At 42.8% G+C, this 25,925-nt stretch overlaps 1 protein-coding gene across 1 annotated transcript in view; it reads left to right on the top strand.

Moving 5' to 3' along the window:
- Positions 1–24,568, top strand: part of ROR1 (receptor tyrosine kinase like orphan receptor 1) — a gene marked incomplete at both ends in the record, with an annotated part of 349,065 nt that extends 324,497 nt beyond the window's left edge. The window contains 2 exons of the mRNA XM_080921318.1: positions 11,244–11,455; positions 23,141–24,568. Of these exons, the coding sequence (XP_080777444.1) occupies positions 11,244–11,455; positions 23,141–24,568 (1,640 nt within the window). The remainder of the gene's footprint in view (positions 1–11,243; positions 11,456–23,140) is intronic.
- Between the last annotated feature and the right edge of the window lie 1,357 nt (positions 24,569–25,925).

The raw sequence follows: 25,925 nt of genomic DNA, 5'->3' as shown, positions 1-25,925 counted from the left end.
CTGTTTTGGAGCTAATTCAACTTTGTGGTCCATGCACAGGTGGATTAGGCTTCCCAGCACAGTTAGGGAGCTGGGATGTCACTGCTGAGAAAGCCAGAGCCACAGCTTCAGAGCAGGACTGAACTAAATGGGTAGTCACAGAAAACAGATAACAGTCCCAAGGAGCCGGGTGTCTGAATGGGTGATACTGTGAGCCATTCCTCAGAGGCATCCGTTGTAAACCCACTACATGCTTGTCAGGGATCGAGGACAGGCAGGGCCCTGGGAGACGCCGAGCCCGTCCTGAAGGAATGAGGAGAGGAGTCCAGAGCGAGGAGGAATAGATGAGGTCCCAGAGCGCTGGTGAAATAGAGGCCCCGTGCGTTGATAGCATGATGTGCTGCACGGGCAAGACTGGACCTGCTCTGAGCAGAAGGCTGACAGCCCTCACAGGAGAGAGGTGGAGGAGGTGGCCTGTGGACGGGTTGAAGGTGTATCTTGGAAACTGGTGATAACAGGGTCACTGGTTGGTCAGATGTGGAGGACAAGAGGAAACTCAAGGGGACACCAGAGCTAAGTTAGCTTTTTGCATAGAGGACGAAAATCACAGAAAAGGAACTTTGGTGGGACCTGAACCAAATGCTACCAATAGAAAATACATTATTTGTTCCCTCTGTATAAATAGTGCCTCACCCTTTAGGTGAATTATCCTCTGTTTCTGAGACAAGGTCTTGTCATGTAGTTCAGGCTGCCTTTGAACTCAAAAACTCCCCTACCTCATCTGCTAAGTGCTGGCGCTTTCCAAACCTGCGCAACCAACCGTGACTTTTTCTAACTGATGTCTGGTTTCTAGTTTCCAACTGAGGCTGATCAGAAGGTCAGTTTCCCCCAGATTGGAAGATTTGTTTATAATCTTATCTAAGGACTCAAGTGCTGTTAGTATATGTTAGGTTGCTTATATCTGTAGAGCACCTACTATGTGCCTTTAGGATGCTTGGTGTTTAAGGACTTCATCTTCACTGGAGAACATGGTTTTGGTATGTGCTGCTGAGGTTCAGAAAGGTCAAAGGACTTGCCTATGACATGCAGCCAGACACTGATGGGGTGGACCTGAAACCCTCATCGCTGGCTTGCAGCTCTGACCAAACTCAAGGTTGGGTTCCTCTGATAGACACTCCTCTGGCAGTGTCTTATGACAAATCAAATTTAAAAACAAGCAAGAACCACAGTAGGCCCAATCTCTGGACTCTATAGTGTAGGTTCTCGACTTTGCTGAGGAAGAACACCGTGGTGAAAACTCACCATTATGTGGTATTAGTCAGTGATGCTGGAAGGGCATAGTGTATTCCTTTCTTAATGTCAATTTGCAGACAGCCTAGTCATAATTCATGGGACTGGTTAATTCATGTCTAAGAACTATAAATTTGGGTGAACATTAAATGTAGAGATGAGACAATTTCTGCCACTTAGGATTTTTTTAAAGTTTTTTTTTTTTCTATTTTGAAAGAATATGATACTTCTTGAACTCTTCTAAGTCACATAGGCACCCATTAAAGGAACAGAAAATCTTTGTCATGTGACCAGTAAAATGCTAAGATGCAGTAGCTCCCTAGCGTGGAAGTCAAAAGAAAGCCAGCAAACTTTGAGGTTTCTCATAAGGCCTTGAGCAGGCCCTCCCTAACAAAGTGATTACAAGAGAACCCTACTTTTGTAATAGCCAGAGAGAACTGCAAACTTTTTTTTTTGCATCCTTGCAACAACAACAACAATAAAAAAGCCCATAAAAGATAAATGAGAATTCTGCAACACTATTCCCTCCCACTCTGTCTCCCTGCCTTTCCTTGTGCTCAGCATCACATCAGGGCCTCAGACATGTTTGTCAAGCAATGCTGGTGGGATGGGTTACCAACAACCCTCCAGTACTAATTGACTGTTTGAGAAAAACCAAGGCTCAGAGCAGAAGCCAAGTCTCCCTCATCTACAAATATTGCTCTGTTCTATGTCAGCTTTTCGCAACCAGGGGCAATTTTGCCACCTAGAGAATACTTGGCAATGTCTGCAGAAATTTTGGTTGTCACTATGGTCATGGGAGTAGAGGATGGTACTGGCATATATTAGGTATGATATTAAATGCCCTAAGATACCCAGATCAGCCACATAAAGAATGGTGTCAAAAATACTAGTGCCAGAGAAAGAACCTTTTTCTCTATACTATATAATTATAGACTATAGAATGACAATATTAAGTAGTAATACATTAGCCATTTATTGTCCTTAGAATTAGCCAAAAGTTAAAAGAAGAGTTTATATGCATTACCTCAAGAATAAGTAATTCTATAGCCTGTGAGTAAGGACATTTTTTTAAAAATACACACACACACACACACACACACACACACACAGAGATATTCCAAGATGTTAAACACTTTGTCCAAGGTCACATAGCTAAAAAGTAGAACCATGTCTCACTTACAGTCAGTCTTCTAAGTTCTATGACTGTATGTATGTATGTGCTCATGTATGTGAGCATATGTGGAGACAGATAATGGCTGATGGACAGACAAGGTATCTCAGAGGTAAAGGATTTTGCTTCCAGGTTCCATTCCTGGGACCCACATAGTGGAAGGACTCCTGCAAGTTATGCTCTGACCTCCACATACATGCCATGGTATGTACATTTACATACACATGTGCCCACACATGCACACACACATATAAGTGTAAGAAAACTGCAATAGTTCTTTATCTTTCAATGAGCTCTACGGTGTGGGGGCCAGATTGGAAATGAGATGTTTTCCTTCTATGTCTCAAGTAGGATAGAATTTCAAGGGAATGTTCTTGCATCCTCTAGTTTGGTCAACGGTAAGGAGATTTCAAAATTATCATGGGACTTCTCAATTTCCAACTGAAAATTTTTGTTTTAATTTCAACTGAGTCTAAAAGAAATAGCACAAGTTTAAGCAGAAAACACAGGCATTTGTTGCACTTTCTGAAATATAAACACTCAAACTTTGTTGAGGGTTGATTTACTTGGACATTTTCACTCTAGAATAGAATATAAAATAAGCTCAGCCTGACACAGCTATTAGAATGCAGGGATTTGCCTGTGCAGGAGTGGATGCATTTTCCCAGCATTAGAATACACAGAGAATATTTATAGGAAGCCTTTTCTGTGGGGAGGATGAATGATAGTTTGAGCAAGACCCACTCTTGTTCTTCCTACTTGTCATCCATGCTCCTGTCACTCACTGACGTCAGTCTGTGCTGAGTTTCGGCACTTCCGGCTGTGAACGAGTTAGATAGATCACACCCCAAGGAAACATACAATCTAGAAAATCAAATCAGAAGGGTAGACTCACATTAGCCCCCAGTAGCTGGGTCCTGTCGCTGCGTCTGCTGTCTTCAGGCTTTGTGAACTAATGCTCTGTGCTTGGTATCATGATGTTTGCTACCTGTGAATACCTTGCCAGATTCTTACACCAGAATCTGGTCTCAGACTTGATTGGTATTCAGTAAGGTATGCTGTGTTGGTTAATTTCATTCTCTCAGTAACAGCAAGGTAAGGGAACATTTTAATGATGGAAAGGCTAAGGAAATATTTGTTTTCCTAAGGTTAGACAGAGCACTGGACTCCTCCGGCCCTCTGCCCACCATACCACACCTGTTCCAAGAGCAAACCCAGGTTTCTTTTGGAATAATGGTCATTCTCTTACCATTTTCCTTTGCTCTTTCACCTTCCTGATCCCTGTGCCTTTGGGATACTGTCCATTGATTTCTTTATTCACAACTCCAGGGGTGTGAGAAGGAGCCTATAGTTGTAAAGTGTAATGACTTGACATTTGCTCTTTCCCCACTGTGTCCCATTTCTAGTCTCCTGATTCGTCCAGTTTTCAGATCCTTTCTGCAGAGTTTTACTGCTTGTGCCTCGCCTCTATCCCCTGGCCACCTTCCCATGAGCCTCCCATGAGGTAGATATTAATCAGAAACTAAACTGAAAAGGGAAACATTGTGTCCATATTCTTTAGAACTCGCACCTGGGCACAGCTTCACACTTCACTGAGTTGCTGAGCAGCTTTTCTGCTCCACTCTGGAGTAGTGAGGGTTACTCCTAGAGTGCCCTTCAGAAGGCTCTGTGTATTCCCTTGCTTCTTTCTCCATTATCCACTGGTTGAGCCCTCTAATGGCTGTGGGTAGAAGCTTGCCTTTTGGGGGAACCTTGTATGGGGAGGCAGAGCTCTGTCTGTTTTAGCGTTTGTTACATGTTCACACCCTACCCTCTCTTTGACTGCATCAAACCTTCTATGAGTTATCTGTTTCTCCTTATATAAAGGTCTTGTTTCCACCAAGCAGTTCAGCTTTCGTCCGTGCCAAGTGGCTGCATTTGAAGTGGCTGTACCTGGCCCATTGCGTTTGTCTTTCCTTTTAGTCGCTTGGCTTGCAACAATCTGCTAAAGGGCAAGATATTGTGTTCTGTACTTGAATAGCCTTGATCTGTCCCATCAACTTCACAAACTCCCCCCTTGGGTTCTACTTTGTCACAGGCCATTTTTGACAGTGGGGTAGTTTCCCACTCTAGGCAGGGCAGATGTTTTCCAGATTGCGAACAGTGCAGTTTCTAACTCACTCTGTCAGCGGCCTTCTCCTGTATTTCATAGAAGACCTGTTGCGAGGCAATTTGTCACTCAGCTATTTCTTTAAACCAAAATTGAACATTACAGCAGTCTGGATGGTGGCAAGGGGTGGAGACAAACCTTTGTAGTCTGTGGCGTACTCTAAGAGCGATTTTAGTGCTGTAGATTTCTGAAGTGGACTTTCGTTTCTAATCTCTATATTTTCAACAAAGAAACAAACATCAGTGGCCCAAAAACAACTGCTCAGCTATGTTATACATCAGCCATAAGATAATGTGGGGTTTTCTGTTGGTAGTGATAGTGGTGGCTTAGTCTAAGGTTAGGTTGTTGTTGTTAAGTGGTGGTGGTTTTAAATATTTAATGCTTTGCACATTTGCATGGCATCTTTACACAGAGGTCATGCTGTTCTTCCCTGTATCATTCCAGTTTTATTATGTGTGCTGCAAAACTGAGTGCTAGCTTTCTTTTTAAGTTATGGGGAAACCTGTGCATGTATATGTAGTGTGTGAGTCCTTGTGCCTGTGGAGTCTAGGAGCGGGAATCATTCCCTGAAGGTAGAGTTACCGTCCTTACCAACGGATGGTATTAACGTTCTGTAAGGGGAAGGGAATGAGTTATATCACTGTTTGGGGTTTGTGAATCATAAACTGTATGAGCAAGGTTTTTCTTCAGCCAAAATGCAAATTCTAGTATTTATTCATAAATTTCAACTGATGATGTGAGGGCATGATTTTCGTCCCTAGACTCAGCCCCCTTCAAGAGGGATAAGGAAATCATCACTGATAAAGTGAATAGGCAGTTCCCCTAAAGTGTAGCCCTCTGTAAGTTCACCTTAATTTGCTGTTTAAGAGTATTAGGTAAGGCATATGGCAAATTACAAATCCACCCAGGGCTGCTCTTCCCTCCTCAGCCATTCTAGGTAAAATATGTTGCCAGAGTTTGATTGCACTACATTTACTACTCTCTAATAAGTATATCAAAAGTGAACGAGATTTAACCTTTAAACTATAGTCAGTGTTTCCACCCAAAACCCAGGAAGACAGTGAGCAAAGGACTCAAACATATATTTCTCCGAAGATCTACAAATGGCTAACACAAATATGACAAGATGCTCAGGGTCCCTTCTCATTAGAGAATGCAGATCAAAATGCCATGGGGTCACAACCTCATGCCTATTAAAATGATCACTCTTTCTCACTTCTCCTCAAATCCACAAGTGTGAGTGGAAAATGGGAAAATTAGAATTGCCAGACAGTACTGGCAGAAATGCAAAATGCAGAGCTGCCGTGTAGAAAAAAATACAGAGGTTGCTTTGAAAAGTAAAACCAGATATATATAATCACATATAATCCACCAGTCTGAGTTTTAGGTATTTATTTAAAAGAACTGAAGACAGAATCTCAAAGAGGTATTTAAACCCCATGTTCATTACAACAAGCTAAATATTCATGAATGAATGGTGTTTAGCTAGTCTTCTCTCAACTTGACACAAGTTAGAGTCATTTGAAAGAGGGAAACCTCAGCTGAGAAAATATCACCACCAGATTGGCCTATAGTGTGTTTTCTTGGTTGACAGTGGATGACTGGTGTGAGCGGGCACAGCCCATTGTGGGTGATGCCATATATAGGCTAGTGGCCCTAGGTGCTACAAGAAAGCAGGCTGAGCAAATCGTGAGCAAGAGTCTGTATCAGCTCCTGCCCTGACTTCACTGAATGATGATCTACAGGCTGTAAGTTGAATTAAGCCCTTTCCTCCCCAAGTTGCTTGTGGTTCTTCTGTTTTATCTCAGCAACTGAAACCCTAAGACAGACTAAGGGACCAGGGTACATGTGCACCATAGAATATTGTTCCATTTTAAAAAGAATTCTATTGTATGGTACAGCATGAGGAACTATGAGGGTGTTATGCAAAGACAAAAGAGCCACAGAGCACGTGCTATATGATCCCATCTATGTGAGAATGGAAAACAGTCAAATTCATCACAATGGAAAGTAGAAAGGTGATTGCCAACATGATGCTCACAGTTTTGCAAAATGAAAATGTTTTTGATGCCATTTGCCTGATAATACACTTATCTTCCTTAAGATAGATGCTTAAACATGGTCAGTTTCAATCTATGTGTTTTTACATTTGGAAATCCTTTTCTTATTAAGAAAGATTGCCCTTTGGTTTTCTTTCTTTTGTGTGTGTTTGTTTGTTTTTCTTTTTATAGAAGAAGAGAATGGAGCCCTGAGTTTAGCTTTAGGAAACCTATACAGATGCCAGCTGAGATTTTTCCCAACTGCTCACAAATGGGCTGCTAAGACACTGACTGCAGAAGAAGGAACAGTTTTCTCACTCCCAGGAACAATTCCATGTGTGAGCACAGGGCCCTTCTGACAATATGTTCTGGGTGTTTCTAGCCTCCAGTCAGGGCATCAGTGCTGGGCATGCCTGCCTGCCAACTGAAGACCCAAATGTGGTTCCTTCTAACTTGGCTCCTAGACCTACGTTAAAGTATCTGCAGCGCAGCTGTCTGCATGCCGCAGACCCAGTTTTCAAATACATGACAGTGACACCTCTTTCCTATGGTTTTCACCACTTTTGCAGATGACTCATTAAGACTTATTTCATTTCCTTTGAATTCTAAGATTCTTTATAATTTCTTCCTACCTTTGCTGTTTAAAATCAGCACATTTTGTTTTAATTCAAGGGTTACATTTCAGATGATAATTTCACTTTACAAAAGTCCCTCTTAAATAAGAAATCATGTTTACCTCGCTTTAAGCACTTGGGTTGAAAGGGAGGAGGGGTATTTTCTCCACTATATTTAGTTACTGATCAAAGTATTGAATAGCATTGTAAAAGTAAAATGGGAATGTCAGGTGTATGATACTAAGATTTTTTTAAAGAAAATTAAGCATGAGATGTTGACTACATTGCTGGTTCCAAAAATCTCAAGTACTCAACATGACGTAAAAAGTGTGTGTAATTTTTAAAGTTATCCTAAAGTTTTAAAAATCTTCACCATTCTAATTTCTAGCCAGTTTCTCTTCAGTGCTTCTGAGGTGCCTGATACCTTTTCACGTGAATAGTAAGAACATGGCTTTTGTTCCAGTGTGCCGTGTGTCTGTGCCTAGTGTGAATTCCTAGACGGGAATTCTCACTGATAGGGAATCTTGGGATCCAAATGATGACATCATCCCCATCTGTACTGTGGGTAACTGTGTGTGCCTTAATTTAGGAAGCATGGCAGTGTTGGTGGCAGAGGACTCTGATCCTGTCTAGCTTTTCTGTATCATTTATCCTTTCTTGGCTTTGAGGTCTCAATGCCAGATTCAGATGAGGAGTGGAAGTACTTAACCTGCAATGGCCACTGGGGCCCGGAGAGATAAGAATGGGTTTGGGCACTTGCCAGCAATCCTGAAGGCCTGGGTTTGAGTCCCAGGACCCACATGGTATAAGGAAGGACCAATTTCCTCCATTCTCTGACTGTGGCACAAATACATTACACACACACACACACACACACACACACACACACACACACTATAAGACTTTTTTAAAAAAATGTAATGCCAAGTAGTAGTTAGTTTTATAATTTTTTCACAAAGACTGATGGCTGTTCTGTGGCTTGTTGTTGTTTGGATCCTCTTCTAGCCAAGAGCACACAGTGGTGATAGGGAGGGATGGCTTTGAAGTCTTAGGGTGCTCTGAGCCTGGCTTCCATCTCTCCCAGCCCGACCACCTATTGTCCCTTGGGGCTGTTGCACTTGGCAAGAAGACTGCATGCTGTGCTCCATGAATCCTCTGTGTAAGCAGAGGAGCTAAGTCTGGCTGTGTTAAAAGGATTTAGCCTCTTGAAGTTTATTCTCCAGCAGACCCACAAGAGCATTTTCCCAGACCGCCCATTTACAATAAAAGGCCTTCCTTCCGTGCCTAATCTGATAGAGAATGAATGTAGAATAGATTCCTTTGTTGGCAGACAGGTGAGACTCTGCTTTCTCTTGTTGCTAAAACTCTGGGCTGGAGACATAACTAGCATTACATTAGTAGTAAATTGGTCTCGTTTCTTTTGTAATCATTCCGCTCAAAACGATTTCACAGAAGATCCAAGAATAAGAGCAGGGATCACCCGCTTATGCAGGGAAATTCTATAATGTTAATAATATAGCATCCAGGAGACTAATAGCAATTTTCAATTATCTAGGGTTCTTTCCTGAACCTGATCCCATTTGAGTCTCACATGAACCAAATAAGATTGGAAGACTGGCTATTATTATACCTGTTTAATACAGGAAGAGGAGGAGATCAGAGAGGGTGATTCATGCTTAAGGTTACTTGGACTTTCCAGCTCCAAATGTTTATCCCACAATCCCCTGGTCTCTAAGGGAACAGGTACTTTCCATATGACTGTGTTTACAGCAACCTATAAAGTCTGTAGTTCTGTTTTTGTTTTTGTGTATCACGACCTGTACATATATGGCTAAGATGACTCAACTTGACCTCGATGACAAGGACAGTATTCAGAAGTATCTGACTTTAAAATATATGCTTCCTTTACTCTGTCAAATTACCTCTAACCTGTGTGTGCAAGGTGTGTGTATACACACACTCACATTAGACCCTGTGGTGTGTGTTTCTCCATTCACCTCTCCCCAGACATACAAACACAATCACCATTAGAGAAAATTATAGTGTTAGCATGAGCCCCAGCAGTTCCCAGGTTTGCTATTTATACATCATAGTGGAGAGTGGGGGAGCTTAGAGCTTTGATGCCACACTCCCTACCCTGCAGGCTTCCCTCATGACTCCCACCATGAGAACATAGGTGCCTACAATCAAGCACCCAACCATTGGTAGCACAAGCTCATGCTAGATCTGAGGGCACTAAGCAAAAGTTACTGGGAAGCACCCAGCCTCTGACCTGCTAGCTGCGTGTCCTCAGGCTAGCAAGTAGCTTAGCGATTCTGACCTTTGGATTCTTCATTATAAAAATAGGGGTATGCATGTTGCTTTTCTTATGGAGTTGGTTGTCACCATAAAATGAGTTCATTTTGAAAAGTTCCCAGTTCATAGTAATAATGATAGGGAGAATGCCTTGTGCCAGTAGAAAAAAAAATAGTAAAAATGCTATTTTTATTGTGTGTGATAACCAAATATATATCCTTCCCAAGCCTTCAGGAGTGTTGCTACAAAGTGAATGTTCTCAAAATCTACTTTAAGGCGCTCCTTCCTGCGGTTTCGTGCTAAGTGTTTTTGAGAGGAAGGCTCAGTATTATGGTATCTCACCAAACGGGTCTCAAAAAAAGTGGAAAAGTAAAGACAATTTCCACTTACGTGTGACTAGAGACCTCTTGGTTTAAAGGGACCCTATTGAGGTCCCTTTGTCACTTTATTTATGCTTCTGCATCTGCATTTACAACAACGTATTCTGATAACATCATCGCATTTCCTTATAAGACTGTGAGATTCTTAAACACAGAAGGAAGGCAGTAGTAACTCATTCTACACTCCCAGTTTCAAGACGAGCTCTTGGTGCGCAGTGGCTAACATTTGTTGAAGTGGTGGAAGGAAAGCTCAGTGGAAGCATGTTGATTCTTCCGTAGAGTAAATAAGCTTCTCTGAATTTTGTGTCAGTCAGAATGTTCACACTTTGGGTTTGGCTAAAGAAAGACAGCTGATCTTGGTGGTTAGGGTATGTCATCATCACCCCTCTAATTACCATCCCATAATTCATGTGTTTATTTTACCAGACAAATAATTCATTAATGATGACATATGTCCAAAGCTTTTGGCTTCACGGGTCAGGCTCAAATTAATAAAAGGAAAGGCATACCTCATATCCTTCTATATATGTTAAATTCTTTGCCAAGCAATAATAAAATGGATGTATAAGATTTCAAAACTATACTTCAGAGTGTTAGCACTTGCAGTTACTGGATTCATATGAAACCATTCAAGACAATTTCTGGGGTTTCAAAAAGTGTCAAGTTATACAGCACTTCTGTGTTGGAGAGACTGGCAGACACCCTTCAGAACACTCACTTCCTTTCTAGATGAGAGAAAGTGAGACCCAGATTGCTCAGTGATTAGCTTCAGTTGCATAGCTTGCCAGACACTGAACCACTCCATACAGGCCTCACATTCTTCCAAGATTCTCCAGTCCCATTGATCCTGGAAACTTCAGCGTGGGCCTGCATATCCCTAATACCCAAGGCAGGGGCACCTCGAAACTCCGGAGCATCGCTCTGGTGTTTGATCTGGGCTGTCAGCCAATGGAGAAGAGTCCTGTGGTCTGCAATAAGGCTTCATATACGTAGTATACACACAGTAAGTTCGCGTGTCATTTAACTTTAAGGTGTGAGAGAAATGCAGGTCGGCTGTTAGAGAGGAACAATATCAGAGGTCCTCTCACACATCCAGAGCCTTCACAACGTCCCTCTGCGGTTTTCAAACTTTTTGAACTTTAAACTTTTAAACTTCAGTAAACTATGTTGAGGGTTTGATAGAAACAAATCATAATAAGTATTAGATTCTTTTTCTCTCACTGTAAATTTGTGTGTATAAAATAAATCATTTAAACTTTGCGATGTAATATTATACTTTTTTGTTTTAACCAGTATAACACTTGACTTTTCCCCTGCACCCAGATTCCAAAGATTCCAAAGAGAAGAATAAAATGGAAATCTTGTACATTCTGGTGCCAAGTGTGGCCATTCCCCTGGCCATTGCCTTCCTCTTCTTTTTCATCTGTGTGTGCCGAAACAACCAGAAGTCTTCATCACCACCAGTCCAGAGGCAGCCAAAACCCGTCAGAGGACAAAATGTAGAGATGTCCATGCTGAACGCATACAAGCCCAAGGTAAGATGGGTGGCATGCGTCGGGGAGAGGAGCAGGCAGAGCTCAGCAACCTCAGCAAATAGCCCTGTAACTCTGCCTCTGCCAGGAGCATCTCAGGAGTGAGGCCAGACCACAGCCCCACAGTAGAGCCAACTGGCCAGAAGGGCTCTGCCAGGCCCCGGGGGCTCAGAGTGTGAGCTAGTTTTCAAATTCAAAGAAGGGAATTCCATGCTCCTTTAACCAAAGTGAAAGGAGAGATTGTTTACAAACTTGCCTGTGTTATGGCACTTGGAATAAACACAGAAATCTGTTATACTATACTATATTATTTTGAATGATTAAGATGGCAAATTATATGTCATGTACTTTTACTATGATTTTTTTAAAGAAATCTTTTTAATGCCTAATTAAAATCCATTTCCCTTTGCTTAAGGCATCTTTTAAGAGAAATGTTTTCCTCCTGGTCCTCTTGGAAGTTGTTCTGTAATAGTCCACCTGAGCCTTCCCCATCTCTGCTAGATTACTCCCTCACTTCTTGTAGCTTTTCCAACATGTGGGTTGCTTGAGGTCCTGGTGAGCATCCCAGGCTTTGCTCTGAATGCAGCTGGTATTCCAGACCCTGCACTGAGGTCCAAAAGCTCTCCCACTCTGGAAGGCCAGCGCCTCGGTCCCAGGCCTTTCTGCAGAGACTCATTTCAACAGTTTAGAGTTCTTGCTTCCAAGTACTTAGCTTTTCATCTTGTTCCAACTTCAGAGGACTATGCATGCAGCAACTATCTGGGTCCTCTCTGTGTTAGGGACATTATTCTTTTGACCTTGATGATAAACTTTTAGGAAAACCAATGTCTTCATACTCAAACTAACTTGTTTTCTTGCTTATTAAATATAATAGAATTATGGAGGCAATCACATTTCATATTATTTATTTTTAAGTCTCCAAAATACATTTGTAGTTACAAAGTCATATTTGTTGGTTTTCAGGTTCTTTAAATGTGAAAATTTTACTTTTGAACATTGTTGCTTAAGCCAAACCACTACTCACTAGTTACATGTAAATTTCTACCACTCATTTTCTTAGTTCTTTTCTCCCGTTATTTAAAATATTTTGTTACTGTTTTCATTAATTTATTTAGTTATTTACTTCTCCATCCTGGTGGCAGCCCCCTCCCTCTTTTCCTCCCAGTTCCTCCCTTACAAATCTCTCCCCAGGTTAATCTCTCTAAGGAGAAGAGGAAGCCTCCCTTTAGGTACCACCCTGCTCTGGGACATCCATTGGCAGCGGGACCAGGCACACCCTCTCCCACTGATGCTCAAACAGGCAGTCCTATTAGGGGGAGGGGGTCCAATGGCAGGTAACAGAGTCAGAGACAGCCTTTGTTTCAATTGTTAGGTGACACACATGAAGACCAAGCTATGAATGTGTAGGTGGCCCCTGCATGTTCTTTGGTTGGTGGTTCAGTCTCTGTGATTCCTCATGGACCCAGGCTAGTAGATTCTGTAGGTTTTCTTGTGGTCCCCTTGACCCCTCCAGTTTGTTCAATTCTATCCCCAACTTTTCCACAGGAGTCCCTGAGCTCTGCCTGACATTTGGCTGTTGGGTCTCTACATCTGTTTTTCCACCCACTGCTGGATGAGGCCTCTCAGGAGACGGTCATGCTAGGTTCCTGTCTGCAAGCATAGCAGAGCACCATTAATAGTGTCAGGGATTGGCTCTCCCACATGGGATGGGTCTCAGGTTGGGGCAGTGATTGGTTGGCCATTCCTTCTTTCTCTGCTCTATCTTTATTTCTGCCCATCTTGAAGGCAGGACAAATTTCAAGTTAAAGATTTTATGAGTGGGTTGATGTCCCCTCCCTTCTCTGGAAGCCCTACTTGGCTACAGGAGGTTGTGGCCACTTCAGTCTTTGTATCCTTCGAAGGTAGGAGTCTCAGCTAGACTACCACTGACTTTAAAAAGAAAAAATAAATTTAATATCTTAGAGGTCAGCTCATGTTATATAGACCCAAGGTAGTGGGAATCAAGGTTTGATGCTTTTGAAATCCTGGATTCTGACCAGCTAGTTTGCATGCATTATTTATTTATTTAATGTTATGCCATCCCCCATTTTACTTAATACTAATATAAGAGTGAAGGAAAGAGAAGGGGCTGGTATTTGTGCACATTCTCAGGGGAACTGTGGGCTTCGCAAGTACTTTTATATATATGAAGGTACCTGTGCAACAGCCATTGTCCTGAGAGTTTCTTTCCTGTCACTTCTGGGTCACTCAGTTGGCTGCAATGGGCACAGTGTGCAGTAGTCACTGTTCTGGGGACACAGCCCTGACTACTGTGCTGGAATCCATGGGAAAGTGACTTCTATTCTGAAAATAAACATATCCATTTTGTAGATTAGCCTTGCTCATTACCTTAATTCCATTCTTGCCGGAAGCTTGCTTATCACACAAAGTCTCTAAAAGCAGGAATCTCTGAATTAACAGTTTTTCAAATAAAGAATTCAGGGTCCTCTGTGGCATAAACAGAGAATGTTCGTGGATACTGATTGATACAAATTACCAAAACATATACACTGACTGATGGAAGTAGGTGGTGAATCTCAACAAAATCACACCATGCAACAGGTCTCATGTAGGAGATTTATTAAAGGGGAAGAGGAAGAGGCTGCCTGGGGGTTGGGAGCAGTCAGGGGAGAATGAGTGGGGGAAGGGAAATGGGGCTTTTTAATTGGGTTGTGGCACATGAGCAAGAGGACATGTGACAATGTGTAACCTCTGGGCAGCTCGTGATGATGTGTCATATTTTCACTGGGTCCTTCAGGAGCTGGCTAGGAAGATGCATGATTGTTGACATTGTTGTGGGGGGTTCCTTTCAGCTGTCTGTGGAGGGAGGTGACTGATAGTTATCACTAGGAGCTTTTATTTCCATGACATTTGATCTTTATAGGTATTGTATAACGTAGATACTATTATGCTGCTGTATAAATATTGAAACCTAAACCCTCCCACACACAAAAAAAATGATCAAACATCACAATCAATATCAAGGGCTCAATAATCTGTGAGTATGAAATGTGAATAGAAGGTTTTCCAACTCTAACCACTTGGTCTTGCCAACTCAAAGTTTTTGCAAAGCAATTCATACACAAAAGTGGGAAGGCATAGATATACTTGGCCGGTCTATGCTGGGTAGCCAGAGGCACCCCTGGCTTCTCAGAAAGCTTGAAGAGACCAGAGTTAAAAGTGATGTAGCCCAGCGGAAGGAGGAACATGTAGAGTATGGCCAGAGTAACAATTCTTCCCGCCCTCCTTGATCGAAGAGACAGATGTAAGGCATATCGCTGGAGACTCCATGGGGCAGACATCGTTTTCATTTCATCTGACTAATTTTTGATGTGTTCCTTGCAAAGTTTCCCCAGTGTGGGGATGTCTTCAATGCAGGATTTGGAACTTAGCCCCCAAAATGGCTCACAAGCTCCTCTGGACCAGGCCAGGAAGTAAGGCTGGGGCAAGGACTTGACCGTGTTGGGGGAGGGAAAAGAAGCAACAGAACTAACGCCATCTTTCTCCCCCATACTGCCCTAAGAGATTTGGTTCTGGGTTTTGAAGTTGTTTGTTTTGGTTCTTGCCAAGTGCCTTTCGTAAAAGACACACAAAGGGTTTTCTAACCTTTCGAGAAAATTCCTAAATGTAAACAGTCAATCTCTAAGACTTCTTTGAAAGTCACTGCCACATAAATATTGCATGTGCATTTGAAATCTAAGAGAAAGGAGCACACATAAGATGGGGAAAGCCATGAGGCCAAGCACACTAGCAGAGCCAGAGAGAACGTTTGGAGCCAGGAATTGAGGAGTCAGTTGATGCTTGGCCTTCTTCAAAATTTTCCTTGTCCTATTAAAAAGCCAGAGACCCCTCCCCCAAGATCCTTATTTATCCACCTGAATGTGCCGTTTAGGGTGGAAAGTATCTGCTTCCATCTTTTCTCACTAGTAGAAAGAATGCTGACATTCCCCTCAGTGTTTGGATTAAGGAAAGACTTCTCCTGGAGATTAGAACCAATCCCCTGTCCCAGAAGACAGTAAGCAGCCTCAGTACACAGACTAGCTGTGAGGTGGGCCTGCCTGGGCTCCAGAGAGGTAGGGTGGGATGCTGAAGGGGGGCTCTTGATAGCCCCCAGTTTACCAGAGAGATGGTTCAGCACTTAAGAGCATTGGCTGCTCTTCCAGAGGAACTAGCTTCAATTCCCAGCAACCACATGGCATCTCATAACCACTGATAACTCCATTTCCAAGGCATCTGATGCCTTTTTCTGGTTTCCATGGTCACCAGGTATGCACATTGTGTACAGACATACTTGCTGGCTAAACATCTACATACAATTTTGTTTTTTAAGAAAAGAGCCTTCTCCACTCAGTCTCCCAAATCTTTCTATCTCACCATCCTCTTGAGATGGCTTCTGGGTCCCACTGATGGTGTCACTTAATGCATAGGTCCATCCATGTCCTCTTCTGTCACAGACGCATCTGACACTCTTAATCGTGCCTTAAGATTCTTTCCCCTTGCCTTTTTCTTGTTTCCTTCCTCTCATTTCCCTTTCTGTTGCTTTTTCACTTCTCTGGGGGAAACATCTCTTTTCTATTTTCTCTGTCTCATTCTGATCTCTGGTGGGTCTGTAGCTGCCCCTGGGTAATACAACACACCAACTCGGGAGAACCAATCTCAACTGGCACCCCAGAATCCCCATCATTTGTGCCTATTCTAGCTGAGTGTTTGCGCATGTGCGCGCACACACACGCACACATGACCCCAGTGATCTGCTAGGAGGTAGAGTGATAGCCTTCAAAGAGCTAGGATTTAAGAGGTAAAGAGATTGATTACAGATCTTGGCTCCATTATCTGCTGGCATGAGATCTTAAACAAATCACTTCTCAACACTTCTTTGGGCCTTTATTTTCTCACCTGTGAAGGAAAGATAAAAATAGTACTTAATGTTTCTGACACTTTGAGGTAGTGTGTCTGGTACCTCGAAGGTAAAAATAGTTAGAAATTCCTATTATTTTTGGTTCTGGTGATAACTACAAACTTTTCTGAAGCCAACTGCTTTGACTAGGGCAGTGTGGATTTAGAGGAAAACAAAAATACCCAGTGGGCCCCCAGCACAACGGGGAAAAAACAGAGGCAAGAGAATCAGAGTTAAGACATAGACCTTACTCTCTGGATAGCTGTGGTTTTGCTGCTGTCCATCCAGGTGGTATAAATTCCTGCCTCGATCCCAGAATGCATTAGGGCACTCACCCCTTCATTTCAGCTGGAGATGCCTGTCAGAAACTGCTTCAGAGAAACAAGCCCCATCAACAGGGATCATGAAAAAACTGACTGGTGTATTTCCTCACTGAAGGGTGGCTGTGGTATCTCCACAGACTTTGCATAACTTCCTCAGGAAGAAACTCTTATTTGAATCTTAGTTTAGGTGAAAAACTGATGAAGCCTGAGATTAGTATTTTCCCACAGTCCCACAGCCAGCAGGAAAAGCCAAACCTCTAACCCAGGTTTATGTGTGTCCAGGGTCCACACAACCTCTTTTAATTCACTGCCTTAATTTTCTTGTTTGTTGAAACACATGAGCCCATAGGATCATGGAGTGATCAATCTGGTATCAAAAGTAGAAACTGGAGATCACTAATTAAATTAGTGACTGGAGATCAAAAGCAGGGGCTACAGAGATAGTGTGGTAGTTAGGACCATGTACTGTTCTTGACATGTAGTTCATAGCTTCCTGTGACTTCAGTTCTAAGGATTAGACATTCTCTTCTGAACACAAGTACCTGCATTCATATGCACACATGCATACACATACATACATATGCATACACATACATACACATGCACACACATACATACACATGCACACACATACACACATCCCTATTTTTTAAAAAAGAAAATATAGATATCTGTTTGTTGTATTTCTGAGTAGAAAAGAAATTTTACCATGGGCATTATAAAGAAACTCTCCCAGAACCAATACTGGTCATTACCAAATACTTACATGATTGGACAGTTATACTACTGAGAAAAAAAACTATGCGGAAGTCAAGCCCCTTTCAGAGAGATACAGATCAAATGTAGCAAAGTCTGGGTGCAACCTCCCACTAGACTCTAATTGCATAAGCCAGAAGCCTTCTCTTTCATCTGTAGTCTTTGAAACTATCCATAGTTTTCCCAGAGGCCGGCATCTGCGAATTTAGAATGTAGTCATATCTGATTTATGAGTGTAGCCAATTGTTCACAAACCTAACATTGTCTACCCAAGACCCAAGAAAACATGCGGAAAAAGAAGGGAGGCTCTGAAGGTAAGTTCCTCCCACTTAAATGTTCTCCCAGGATCTTGTGCTCAGTCAGTCAAAAGTGCTATCCCTAGGTTCTGTTCACTTACCTAGTAACCAACAGAACACCAGTGTATAAGGTCAAGCTCAGAGACCAGAGCATTCTCTGCTTTGGACATTCCATTTGCCTACCATGGTTTAAAGATGGAGACCCTTTCAGGGATCAAGGAAAAATCTCCACAGCCCCTTTCCAGAAAAGTGCTCAAACTTTGGGATCAGACTTTCCTGGACTTGAATTTTGGCTCCATCATGGTTGTGCTAACTGCTGAAAGTCTTACTGTCTTCCTTCATGAAATGAAAAAATCACAGGATGAACCTTAAAGGACTGTGATAAGAACTGAATCCAGTTTTGGAAAAAGCACTTATGACAGAGAAACAAGGAAGCACAGTGGAGTAATTGGCAAAGGACTTCTGAAGTCTATAATATATATAGTTTTATATAAAGTTTATATAATATATATATATATATATATATATATATATATATATATATATATATATATATATATATATATATATATAATCAGCCATTATTTGGCTTCTATAGCCTGAAATCATGACATCAATGTAGGGCTATGCTTCCTCTCACACACAAGTCAGTATGTAAACTGTAGCTAGTCAAGAGTATTAGTATATATGTTAACATAGGATTTGCTTTCCAAAGCATCTTTTTATACACCTTCCTTGGGTCAGAATTGCTCTAACACATGCATTGTCTAGGCAGATCTGACGCCTGCTCAGTGGAGAAGTGCTGGTTGGTACCTGAAGGTCGGAAAGGATTCTGTCCCCAAGGCAGGGAGATCTCAGAGAAAACTGTGCTTCCAAATAGGGCAATGCCCTCTTTCTACATCCCACATACCCACTACCAAAACTACAGCTCTCCTTTTGGTAAAGCCAGAGACCGTCTCACCACTTCTAAGATGGGCAAGCCATGGTGGGGAAACAGGGGAAACCTTCTCTGCCTTTGCAAGTGCATGTGTTTAGGTACAGTCTGTTTCTAAAACAAAACAGAAGACCGTGGAGTTGCAGTTGGCCTGGTCATCAAAGCATGAGAAGGGGCTTTGCCTTGAGTGACAGGGAAGGCCAAAGCTGCAGAGAGGCTTCGGGGAAACGTGTGGATATGAACTTCACTGGTGCCCACTCTTTGAGTCCCCTTCCTGCTCCACGCTGCCTTCTACTCCCGTGCTACACTGTAGCTCTGTCCAGCGCAGAGAAGGGGAAAGTCTTACAGTGCTTCATCCTGTAGATGGGGGGGACCACAGAGAATCTTACCTCACTTTCTAGGGTAATCTAGTCTCCTGTGCAAAAGGAGGAAGAAAATGCAAGCTAGCGTCACCTGCCCTGCCTGAAGCACCATTTCAGACAGATTCTCGCCTGAGGGGACTAAGATAGAAAGGTATAGTCACTGAGATGACTCTTGAGACCCATTTGTGCCCATCTCTATATGAAAAATGGTTTTAAAACTCTGCCCGTGGCTAACCAGTTCCATATCACACATTAAGAGACAGGGAAAGGGGCACCCCGGCTTACTGCTCACCCCTCAGTCAACCATTATCATCCTGGCTTCAGGACCTGTGTCTTAGCCAGACCTAGACCAGATTTATATGAGACTTCAGTGCTCATCTCATTCTTGTCTGCAGAGAGCCCATTTCCACACCAGTCCGGTGGCCCTTGATAAATGACTAGGAGAGAAGCCCTATCAGACCCTGGCCAGTGTATCAACTTCTGCATCAACTTTTCCCCTCCCCCTCCATCAAAAATTATATAATTTTTAAAGCTGAACTGAGGCAGATGTGTGTTTACTTTGAAAAGTAAAAATGTTAACATTTAAACTGAAAGCCTGTTTCGGTTTTGAGGTACTTAATTGCCTTACAGCATATAATAAACGCAGCCCATCCTGTCATTTAACTAATGGAGGGAGTGATGGAGAGATAGGAGCCCAGGACCCTGTTCTTTCCAGGGTGCCTTTGTACTTCGTTTACTTTGGCACCGTGCCTCGTGTGTATTTTACACTTCTTTACATTTTGTACATCCCTGTATGACAAATACTTGTCAAACAAAAACTAAACAGATTTATAACCCCTTAACTTGAAATGAGCCAAAATTGAACTGCCAAAACTTTATGACTTCATTTTCTTTCATAGTTTTCCACTGCATTGGTTCAAACAGACAAGCCCCACTTGGGGTCAAGCCGAGGTCATTTCACTTTCATTACTAAAATATAATTTACAATATGCCAGACCTAAACAAGTTTAGCCTAAAGGGTTTATATAATGTAAACCATCTGTTCCTTAACAATACAGCTAATTTCCTGCCATCTCCAAGTAGTCTACTGACGGCTTCTTTTAAGGGGTTTTATGATTTTTTAACTAGTTTAGGATTTATGTAAAATTTGAAAATGGGGCCGTAGTTAAGATTCATTTGTACCAAGTAATTTGAGCATTTTTTTAAAATGCAAATCACTGTGTACATGGCTCCCCTGAAACCAAGCTTCAGGTTGGTGTTTCTGGCCCTTTTCTAGGTTAGCTGCCGCACAGGTGTTCAAAAGTAGTGTCTCTGAACTCGGCCAGTTTAGTTGTTCCCCTTCTCCCTCCGAGAGCAAACCCCCAGACGCTGGTTTAGGGTGATGCTACTAAACCCTTCCTTAGGTAAATTAGAGAAGATATACTTAAATGCATGCCTGCCTATTTTACCTGTGCTGATGAGATATGACAAGATACAACTGGGTCAAAATGTATCTGTGTGTATGTCTGAATAGAAAGAGCTGTTCACAGCACCCTAGAGTACATGGCCAACAAGTCTCAAAAACCTGCTCAGCCTCTTGGGCCACTGCTCTGCTGGCCTTGCTGGCCAAAGCTTCAGTCAGAATGGCTGTCCGGAGCATTATCTATTTCTTCTTCTGCCCTTTGCCTGTAAATAGACCAAGTTCTTGCAAAGGTGAATGGGAGAGAAGGAATTTGCTTAACTCAGGAGAGGGGGAGGGCAGCTCCAAAGACTGGGTAGTCAAGGGTAGGGAGGGTGATAGGCCAGGCCATTGCCATAGTCCTCCTAGTCACCCCTTTTCATCCGTTTCCCAGACATTTGACTTGCTCTTCTGTCTACCCGACCTGATCTCTGCCTCCACCCACACATCCCAGAAAGAGGAGCAGTCTTCAGGCTACTCAGCATCTCTGATGCCTTCGAGATGCAAATTAATTCTATATCACTTTTGAAAAACACTTTTATAAAGAAGCTCAATGACTATACCAGAACTGAGAAAGTCTAACAAGAAATACCTAAAACACATTTCAAAAAATAAAGGGGATTATAAGGTCTTTGTAGAACTAATTAAGGCTATGTGTGGATCTAAATCATTCACAAATTGTAATCTTCTTCTGGGTGGCTGGAGAGAAGTTAAAAGAAAAAAAACTCAATGTTATCAGCTACCACAAACAACCTAACCATGCATGCCTGTGTTAAGTCAGTTAATACTGGTTAAGTGCTGTCTAGGAAGTAACTAGTATTAGTAGAAAACAGCAGACCCAATATGCAAACTCCAAAAGTCTGGGCTTCTGCTTGAGTTCAAAACTCACTGAATTATACGTTTTACGCCATGGGTTAGCTTGAAAGTTGTGTAGAAGAGGGCATTCTGGGTCTGATAGTCCATTAATTTATGTCCTAAATCTCATTTTCTCAAGAAAAATGTTAGTGCTGAGTCCTCAGTCCCTTACTTCTCTCTCATCAAAACCTGGAAATCCCAGTTGAGGTCTGAAACTATTAACACACATGATGCTGTTGAAGGGACATTGGTTGGATCCCTTGGGGTGTTTTATTACCACCAGCTGTCATCAGAATCCTCCTTCGGTGTCATGCGGGAAGGATTCCACTTGGGTTACTCTCACCAGAAAAAAGTCATTTCATCCCATGCTATGACAAAGAGAGTCAGTTTAAATGCTTACATTTCTCCATGGCCTCACCTTCTTTCCATAGGAAGTCCATTGGTTCCCACCAAATCCCACCCCAGAGGCAGATGGAGTTCAGTGTTAGTGTTTAACATGGGTGAGACCCTAGATTTGATCAACTGAACGAAAAAGGCAGAAAGAAACAATGTAGACCAGTGTTTCTCAACCTGTGTGGAGACCATGGGAAACATGTATTTCTGATGGTCTTAGGACCTGAGACACCACTCAGTCACAAAATGAATGACTGTCTACCTGTTCTATCGATGGTTCTCAATCTGTGGGCTGCCACCCCTTAGGCTGTAAAAAGACTCATTCATAGGGGTCATCTAAGACCATCAGAAAACACAAATATTTAATTAAGATTCATTAACAGTAACATAATTGTAGTTATGAAGTAGCAAAAACAATCTTATGGTTGAGGGTCACCATTACATGAGGAACTGTCATTAAAGGGTGGTAGCATCTAGATCGTTGAGAATACTGACCTAGATTATGGAAACAGAATAGTAGGTGGACCTATGACGGCAGAAAAGAAATTCCTGATGAGTCTGAGGGGAAGATTGACCCAAGATCTTAAATTGAATTACCCTGGTAATTAATGGTTAGTTAATCTAGTCCTAAAATTTTAAAGCATAAAAGAGTATGAGATGAAAACCCTCTACCTGCATCCCTGTCTTTGAAATTCCTGTTTAGATCCTCGCTGGCAGCCTTCTTCTGAGTCTCCTTTGAACACCTTCCTAAATTTTCTTCTGCATATGCAAAGAAATACAGACAGGTTCTTTCTGTTTCCTCTCTTTTATACAAAGGTCATGCATGACACAAGCAGCCACCTCACATCTGCACATAGAAAACTCTGTTCCTTTCCACAACGTTAGAATATTGTCTTTAGCAGTTCACCCACATCCCCACATGCTCCCCCAACCCCAGGAATTAAACTTAGGGGCTTGCAAATGAAGACACTCTTAACCCTTGAATGACATTCCCACCTTTTGTTGAGACTGGGATTTGGCCCAGGCTCCCATCAGCTCTTGAAAGTTCTACCTCTGCTTTCTAAATGCTAGCACTGCAGGTAAATGCCGCCATGCCTGGCTTACGTCCCCTCCCCTCCCTTTTCTGTTTACTTGTTTGTTTGGGGATTTTTTGGTTTTTTTCTCCATACCCAGCTTCTTCAACAGTTCTTCAGCTCAGTCTCCTCCAGGGAGAGACTTGAGTGGCTTCAGCCCTATGATGGACAGGACTAGGTAAACAAGCCTTGTTCTGCAGAAAACGGCGAGCACTGTACCAAGTACCCCATCTGTTCATCTCTGATGTGTGCCCCTCCCCTTTCAGTATCAATACGTCTTGCTTTAAGAAGGGTTTTAACCCTCACTTTCCCTTTCTTACAGAGCAAGGCTAAGGAGCTACCTCTTTCTGCTGTGCGTTTCATGGAAGAACTGGGTGAATGTACCTTTGGAAAAATCTATAAGGGCCATCTCTACCTCCCAGGTATGGACCATGCGCAGCTGGTGGCTATCAAAACCTTGAAAGACTATAACAACCCCCAGCAGTGGACAGAATTTCAACAGGAAGCCTCTCTCATGGCTGAACTACATCACCCCAATATTGTATGCCTCCTTGGAGCTGTCACCCAGGAACAACCTGTGTGTATGCTCTTTGAGTATATGAACCAGGGAGATCTCCATGAGTTCCTCATCATGCGATCCCCACATTCGGATGTCGGCTGTAGCAGTGATGAAGACGGGACAGTCAAATCCAGCCTGGACCATGGAGATTTCTTACACATCGCAATTCAGATCGCTGCTGGCATGGAGTACCTCTCCAGTCACTTCTTTGTGCACAAGGACCTTGCAGCTCGCAACATTTTAATTGGAGAACAACTGCATGTCAAGATTTCAGACCTTGGGCTTTCCAGAGAAATTTACTCTGCCGATTACTATAGGGTGCAAAGCAAGTCCTCACTGCCCATCCGCTGGATGCCCCCTGAGGCCATCATGTACGGCAAATTCTCCTCAGATTCCGACATCTGGTCTTTTGGGGTTGTGTTGTGGGAGATCTTCAGCTTTGGACTCCAGCCATATTATGGGTTTAGTAATCAGGAAGTGATTGAAATGGTGCGGAAGCGACAGCTCTTACCGTGTTCTGAAGACTGCCCGCCGCGAATGTACAGCCTCATGACCGAATGCTGGAATGAGATTCCCTCCCGGAGACCACGCTTTAAAGACATCCACGTCCGGCTTCGATCTTGGGAGGGCCTCTCAAGTCACACCAGCTCTACCACTCCCTCAGGTGGAAATGCCACCACACAGACCACCTCCCTCAGTGCCAGCCCTGTGAGTAACCTCAGCAATCCTAGATTTCCCAATTACATGTTCCCGAGCCAGGGGATTACACCACAGGGTCAAATCGCTGGTTTCATTGGCCCAGCGATACCTCAGAACCAGCGCTTCATCCCCATTAATGGATATCCAATACCTCCTGGATATGCAGCCTTTCCAGCTGCCCACTACCAGCCTGCAGGGCCTCCCAGGGTGATTCAGCACTGCCCTCCTCCAAAGAGTCGGTCCCCAAGCAGCGCCAGTGGCTCAACCAGCACTGGCCATGTGGCCAGCTTGCCCTCATCGGGATCCAACCAGGAAGCAAACGTTCCTTTGCTACCACACATGTCAATTGCAAATCACCCTGGCGGAATGGGTATCACTGTTTTTGGCAACAAATCTCAAAAACCCTACAAAATAGACTCAAAACAACCATCTTTGCTTGGGGACTCCAATATCCATGGGCACACCGAATCTATGATTTCCGCCGAAGTGTAAAATGTGTGACTTCTGTAAATGCACTATTCCGGAAAAAAACTAGAAGATGGTAGAAAAGATTTATATTCAAATGTTTTTATTGGAGGTTCTCATATAGCAGACATTGCAACCAGTATCTTCTGTGAAGTTTAACTCTGTCTTACCGGAAAGACACCAGCCAGGAAAAATGATGCATTGTGGGATTTATACTCCATCAAAGTGTATGATAGATATGTTGTTGGGAGCAGACCATTTATTTCAAGGACTGAAAACTGCAAAAACCAATGAAGAGGAACAGAATATAGTCATTAAATAGCAAACCAAAAAAGGAAGTCAAATGGTGTTTGCCTGTGGTCACCATGACTGATCTACCCCCAAGATGTATATACTGTAGCATTTGTCTACCTGCTGTCTCGGCTTCAGGACAGATGTTCAGGAACTATGTAGATTCAACTTAGACTCTGGGCATGTTTGAACGGAGGTGGTGTTTAGCACCACAGAGGGAACTTTGGGCTACATTTTAAATCTCAGATAGAAATGAGCCATACAGATGAGTCATGTCCACAGAAGTCCTCTCGGCAGCCAGGTTTCTTGCCGAGATGGTGTAGAGTGTCTCTGTGTGACCCTCCTCATCACAAAGGCCTTTGCCACAGTCCCTTTGTCCACACTATGTTTACACAGGCCTTAGAGAAGGTAGATTTGGATGCTGGAATTTGTCATACATTACCATTTAGGTTATTGCTTTAGGAATGGGGCACCCAAGGAGGCACGGTCAGGAAAATGGTCCCTCATTCTGGATCAGTATCCATGGGGAGGAACAAGGGTTGCTTCACTGCTCCTTTCGCCAGCCTCAATGATGGCTTCCGGAGACCATCCATGCTGCAAACATGTGATGCTAGAGGGGACACACGCCTGTAGCTTGTTTACAGGCCGGGCCAGGTTCTCAGAAGTGTTTACTCTTGGCAGACAAGGAACAGGAGGGAACCCTGTGATGATACCAGAGGCTAGTAAATTTAAACTCTCACATTGTGCTTTTCCTGGGCTGTTCACCAATTATATTCCAGCACCAAGAATTGTAACATTTTATTCCTGGAGCTAGCTGAAACCCAAAGACAAAACACCCCATTTCACAAAGCAAATGTTTAAAAAACAAAAAATGCTGAGTTTGCTCAAAGATTACAAAACTCCAAATTCCTTAATTTGGCCAACTAAGAATTTGGTCCTTCTTGCCTTCCTTAGGGGGTGACATCAAGTGTACCCATCCTGGCTTTTATTTGCAAACCAGCTTTTACCATGTTCAGAATCCTCGTGAGATTCAAGTTCTACATATAGAAAGGGTTTTTTAATTTGATTTTTCTTTTGTTAAAAAATATCTCCT

This window comes from Micromys minutus, assembly GCF_963924665.1.
Source record: "Micromys minutus genome assembly, chromosome: 9".
In the NCBI taxonomy this organism is placed as follows: Eukaryota; Metazoa; Chordata; class Mammalia; order Rodentia; family Muridae; genus Micromys; species Micromys minutus.
Note: the sequence above shows the minus strand (reverse complement) of the source record. Positions and strands in the feature narration are given on the sequence as shown.